The sequence below is a fragment of the Micromesistius poutassou genome (assembly GCF_964030765.1).
Source record: "Micromesistius poutassou genome assembly, contig: SCAFFOLD_6570, whole genome shotgun sequence".
In the NCBI taxonomy this organism is placed as follows: Eukaryota; Metazoa; Chordata; class Actinopteri; order Gadiformes; family Gadidae; genus Micromesistius; species Micromesistius poutassou.
This window is the reverse complement of record NW_028179025.1, coordinates 1,143-7,500: the sequence shown is the minus strand read 5'-3', so window position 1 is coordinate 7,500 and position 6,358 is coordinate 1,143. Positions and strand designations below refer to the sequence as shown.

The following is a 6,358-nucleotide window of genomic DNA, read 5'->3' as shown; positions in this document are numbered from 1 at the left end:
TGCAGGCTACTCGAAACCCTATGAATGAACCTGAAGAGCTCTTCAGAAGCATCTGAGCTCAACGTTTAAGTATATGAAACGAAAGAAAGGGCCAACCAGGCCATACATACAGTATATACCTATGAAAACATTGATTCGAATAATGGGACGCGCTGGTTCAGAATAGTATTTCACAGTAGTTGGAGAGGCAGAGAGGAGACAAAGTGACTCGACGGGCGAGGATGTGGAAAGACGCCATGGCAACAGCGCTGTCAAACCAGATCCTGACCGAGACTCAGGACGCATTATGCAGCATTTCACCAAAGGGGATTAAGGAAATCGACACACACACACACACACACACACACACACACACACACACACACACACACACACACACACAACCAATTAACCTATTGATGTAATTACGGCCAGTGAATTGATTAGGGAGAGCGAGAGAGAGCTTCGCACTGTCTTCCAGGAAGGCAGTGTGTCACCGGGTTGATGGACGAGACGGGGACCCAGTGTGTGAGGTCAGCCTGCGTGTTAATGAACCGCCACTGTATTATTATGCATTCAATAAGGAAACATGGGCAGAACCAGGAGCGCTGATTGCGTTCGGGCGTTGGGACCGTTTAGCAGAGGAAGTGTTCTCCGAGACGATGGATGACGGCTTGAATGAAAAATGAGGATTGAGAGGATTGTGTCTGCGTGCGTGTGTGTGTGTGTGTGTGTGTGTGTGTGTGTGTGTGTGAGAGAGAGAGAGAGAGAGATAGAGAGAGAGATTGCACGTTTGTGTTTCGAATGTCTGTGTGCTTGTGTGTGGATGTGCATGTGGTTGTTTGTGTAATGTGTAATGTTGTGTGCATGTCAGTGTGTGTGCGTGTGGGTGTATAGTGTGGTTTGGATCGAGTTTGCTTTACTTGGAAAATGCCATTACAAAGGAATTATGCTGAAAAGTAATTCACTATACGCCCATTAGTCTGATCTCGTCCCGTTTACTAATTTGCATCAAGATAAATCGAAGCCAAATCTAATAATGTTCTCCAGAGGTCAGCTATCTTTGGGCTGCATTGCATGACCATTTGTCACAGGCAACTAAAGAACTGCTTTGCTGAGGAAGAATAAAAGAACATCTCTCTGTCTCTCTTTCTGTTTCTGTTTCTCTCTCTCTCTCTCTCTCTCTCTCTCTCTCTCTCTCTCTCTCTCTGTCTCTCTCTCTCTCTCTCTCTCTCTCTCTCTCTCTCTCTCTCTCTCTCTCTCTGTCTCTCTCGCTCCAGGTATCACTGTGCTGCTGTCTCTAACGGTCTTCATGTTGCTCGTGGCAGAGATCATGCCGGCCACATCCGACTCCATTCCTCTAATAGGTACGTGTGTGTGTCAGTGGGGGGGCTGGGCGGGGGGGACTGTGTGAGTACATCAATGTGTGTGTCTGGTCAGCCGGCGGCCCGGGCGGGGCTGTGTGTGTTCCAGGAAGCGGATCCTAGTCCGTGACCAGCCTTATTGGCCTCAGCAAGGTTCATGGGGGTTAAAGATTTCTATACCGTATGTGATGGGTTTTCTGGGTTTGTTGAGTTTTAATCTCAGTGTAGTTCTTTATTTATCACGGGGTGTTGGTTTCCGTCCCATAGCAAACGGTAGCCATGTGGTATTTAATGCTCATGCTTCAACATTATGGCTCCTGGGTGGTGAATGGGACCCTCTGGATAGGCTCCACTAAATTCGTCCATCTGGATGCTGTTAAATTTTAATTGACAAAATGATAAGTCTTCCAGCTGCAAAAACAACAAAAAAAAATGTAACAATAAAAATGTACGCACGGGACAAGGGAAAATGCAGCCAATGATAGACATTAGACACAATACTTTTTTTGGGACATGGCAGGGTAACAACGCCGACGGACCAGTAAGAATGCCGTGTCTCTGCTTATTCACCGCCGCCGTCAGCAGTACTCGTTGGCAAACATGGCCGCCGGTCGCAGCGTGTGTTGTTCTGTAACGCTCCCTCCCCCCTCCCCCCTCCCCCTCCCCCTCCCAGGGCAGTACTTTGCCAGCATCATGATCATCGTGGGGGCGTCGGTCGTGGCCACGGTGGTGGTCCTGCAGTACCACCACCACGACCCCAACGGAGGGACCATGCCCAAATGGGTAAGTCCTCTGGAACTCACCCCCGATCAGGCACACGCACGCGCACAGACGCACACGCACGCACACAGACACGCACGCACGCACACGCACACACACACATATGCACGTGTAAACATCCCGTGTTGCTGTGGAGAACGTGTCAGCATAGAAATACAGCGGACGTGGCTGCGGGGCCATCATTGTTGTTTTCTTTCTCTCTGCTTTGGAAACTTTTTCTTTCTTTTTTTGAGTTGGAGGACTTCTGTGGCGCCTGTTATTTTCAGCGGCTTCTCATCTCTCGCCTGTCACCGACGCTATCCACGCTCTCTCCCTCACTCTCCCCCTCGCTCCCTCTCTCTCCCTCTCTGCGCTCTCTCTCTCACTCTCTCTCCTTCTCTCCCTCGCTCTCTCTTTCTCCCTCTCTCTCTCTCCCTCTCTCGCTCCCTCTCTCCCTGCGCTCTCTATCCCCACACAATCCCCGTTTCGTCTCCCTTTGCCTTTTGTTCTCCGCCTTCACCTCCATAGGGGGAGGGTGGAGGATGCCAGTCTCTGCGTGCGTCTGAGACGTGTGTTCAACAAATGCTTCCCCATCTCCTCCACCGCCCCGTCACCTCATCCTTCAAGGCGGCGTGTTATCAAAGTACCTTCACCGCTGAATCAAACCCCCAATTTACTGCTTTCCACCATTTCCGGGACATTGTTACATTGCGCGGTTGCTCACGCTCATTTTTCGAGGTGTCGTTGGCATACTTGCCTGTAAATCAAACGTATTGAACTTTATTTAATTCATATAATCAGACACAATTTAAAAAGATTTATAAAAAGATATTCAAATATAACTGTAATAATATTGTAATATAGAATAGAAACACCAACCTAATTTAGCCTCGGCGGCCTCTCAATATTGTGTTTAATTTTGCCCATTCTCTAACCTCATCGTAATATCCTTTGCCAACGAGCCGTTCGAATTACGACGCTAATTTCATCCCAACTGCTTGATTTTCAAAGAGACTCGGTGAGTGCGACTTGCATATGTTATCAATCAATTCAGCGTCACTGACTTTAAAGGCCTGTATAAATCTGCCTCCGCCCACTGGCACCACACAGACGGAAGAAGCGATCATAAAACAAGCGGACGTATCTCATTCTAGAAGCACACGTGTGTGACATGAAGAAAATAGAAGGCTGGTGTAGCGGGGGCGGGGGGGGAAACAATGCGTCCGACGTGGCTGTTGTGATTACCGTGTGTACACACGCTCATCCGCTTTATGTCCAAGTCGGGCAAGCGAGCGACTGCAACATTAAGCCTCCCCGTCATCTCCAGGCTGTCTTTGCTCTGATAAATAGCTGCGTTTAGACGGGAAGCGCTGGACAATCAACGAGCCACTGGACGGGGGGAACGGGGGGACGGGGCGGCGGGACGGGGCGGCGGGACGGGGGGACGGGACGGGGGGGGGTTAAGGGAAGGGCGGTGGATCATCCCCTATTATAATTGCATCCGAAATCAACATGGAGCAAACAACAACTAGAGCGCCAGCGGTAGATATGGTCTCAGACCGGCCAGTCAGCCACCAGGGTCTGTTCTCTGGCTAATGGGGGGGGGGTGGGATGAGGGAAGAACAGGGTCGGCTCAGCTCAGGAGGTGGAGCGGGTTGACTTGTAACCGGAAGGTTGCTAGTGGGCTTCTCCTAGCTGAGTGACGAGGTGTCCCTGAGCGAGACGCCTCACCCTGACTGCTGCTGACAAGCGGGCTGTCGCCTTGCGTGGATGTGTGTCCGGCTGTAAGTCGCTTTGGATAAAAGCATCTGCTAAATGCCCTAAAGGTAAATGTAAACAAGATACGATCGAGACAGCAGTTAAAGGTGACTGTAGCTGTGGTTAACTACAACACTATGACACTGATAACCCAAAGCCAGCGTCACTTCTCCTCAGTGTCCGGGACTTGAGGGCCGTGTCTGTAAGAGGCAGCGCTCCTCTCTGGATCAGCTCATTGCGGTAATGTGCAGAAGTGGTAAATCTCTGCCCCAGCCGAGGCCACCATCTTAAATTTCAAACGTCTGAGCCTGCGACTGGATTTACGGACAGGCGCTTTCCCCCCCCCCCCCCCCCACCCACCTTTGCCTGGATGTTGTTTAAGGGCGGCGGGGACACACAAACGCAAACAACCCCAGACGCTGTGTCACATTAGGGTTCGTTTCAGGTCACTTCAGTGAGCAATGAGAACTTCCAAGCGCTCGGTTTGGAAATGCTGTTTTACTGTACTGATGCTCTGAGGGCAGTGGGTGTCTCTCTGATTGTGAATCGCTGAGGCTTTAGAAGGGTGAGGTATGAAGATGGAGGACCAAAACCAATGTCAAGGGTATCCATAACAATGTACAATCATATTCATAATAATGATAATTCATTACATTTGTAACTCTTTGTATGGCCCCCAAAGCGCCTCACAAAGTGAGTGTCACGGGCAGCGCGTGTCCTCCACTTACCGGTGTGTAGCGCCCACCTGGGCGCCACGCACGCCGCACGCGTCGGAATCGCTCGGCATCACCGCGGAGAGGTGAGACGCTCAACTGTCCAATTAGAGACCGTTTATAAATGTTGCCAAATGAGAGAAGACTGCGCTGCCATGCCAACCGGTTCAAATGGGAGGTTAAACGCTTGCTTCGGTTTGTCATTTAATCACCCATTATTATATTAGGCACAGCATTATATTCCGGCGGTGGGTTTTTGAACGCGAGTGCTTATTTCTTCCGAGTGGTCCCTGTGTGAGCGGCGCTCACAAACACCTCGTAACTCTCGTACTGCTCGGGGGGGGGGGGATCTCTCCGGGACGCGCCAGCGTTTTGTGAACGCATGTTGTGCGGCGGCGGAGCAGTCAGCGGCTGATCCGTTCCCTGATGTGTCTGCCGCGTCACGCTTCTCTTCTTTATATTCTCAGTTATTTCGCTCCTACCGCACATCCCCCCGCCCCCCTCCACACCCACCTCCCCCCCCACCCCCCCGCCGCCTCTCGCCTCTCCCCCCTCTCCGTCTCGCCCCATCGTTGTTGTTGTCCTTTTTGCTCACTTGGTTCCCCGACTCACGTCTCCTCTGTCTGTGTGTCTGTCTGTCTCTCTGTTTCTCTCTCTCTTTCTGTGTGTGTGTCTCTCTCTCTCCCTCTCTCTCTCTCCCTCCCTCCCTCTCCCCCCAGATGCAGCTGGTGCTGCTGCAGTGGGTGGCGTGGTTCCTGCGGATGAAGCGGCCCGGCGAGAGTGAGGACCCCGAGCGGCCCCCCTGCGCCCCCCACCTGCGGCGCTGCTCCTCGGGCTCCCAGACCAACAGCCTCCCCAACGCCCCGGAGCCCACCCTCCACCCGCTGCACCCGGGCAGCCTGGCGCCGCTGCAGACGGGCTCCCTGCACGCCGGCGGCGGCGGTGGCCACCCCCACCACCAGCAGCACCACCTGCAGCACCTGCACCACGCCCAGTCCAGCGCCAACAACAACGGCGGCCTGCTGTACATGGGCTTCCAGAGCCTGGACGACGCCTCGCTGCTGGCCGACGCCGTGCAGAGGAGCAACAACAACGGCGGCGGCGGCGGCTCCGGCCTCTCCACCGCCTCGGTGGCGGGGAGCCTGCGGGCGGTGGCGGGCGGGGCCAGCCCGCCGTCGCACTCCCAGGCCCAGTACTGCGTCTCCCCGCCGCCGCCGCCTCCGCCGCCGCCGCTGCTCCCGCCCGCGGCCGGCTCGTTCCACGGCGACACACTGGGCTGTCCCAGCACCGTCTCCAGCGGCGGGGGCTTCGGGGGCGCGGGGGGCTGCCCGGCGATGGGCGGCGGCATGGGGGACCCCCAGCTGCAGGCCCTGCTGGAGGAGGTGCGCTACCTGGCCGACCGCTTCCGGGAGCAGGACGAGGCGGCGGGCACGGCCGACCAGTGGAAGTTTGCGGGCGCGGTGATCGACCGGCTGTGCCTGGTGGCGTTCAGCGTGTTCAACATCATCTGCACCATCTCCATCCTCATGTCGGCGCCCAACTTTGTGGAGGCCATCTCGAAGGACTTCATCTGAGGGCAAGGCGACCGGGAGTAAAACGAAAAAGACGTGAAACGCAAAGGAAAAACCGAACGGGAGCGGGAAAAGGAGAACCGTGGTGGGGGGGGGGGGGTTGACGAGGAGGAAGGGGACGGCGAGTCTTGTGTCACGGACCACCCTGGGCTCGGGAGTCCGGGCGAGCTTTTTTTGGAGGGACGGAAAAAAGCATTTGAAGGAGATAGTTAAT

General features: G+C 54.4%; 1 protein-coding gene across 1 annotated transcript; it reads left to right on the top strand.

The window, feature by feature from the left end:
• Positions 1-1,018: 1,018 nt before the first annotated feature.
• On the top strand, positions 1,019-6,147 carry LOC311373188 (CHRNA7-FAM7A fusion protein-like; the record flags this gene model as incomplete). The annotated part of the gene is made up of 4 exons (XM_084490019.1): positions 1,019-1,031; positions 1,260-1,346; positions 2,017-2,126; positions 5,293-6,147. The coding sequence occupies 4 exons, from the start codon at positions 1,019-1,021 to the stop codon at positions 6,145-6,147; spliced, it is 1,065 nt and encodes a 354-aa protein (XP_084346145.1).
• Positions 6,148-6,358: the final 211 nt, after the last annotated feature.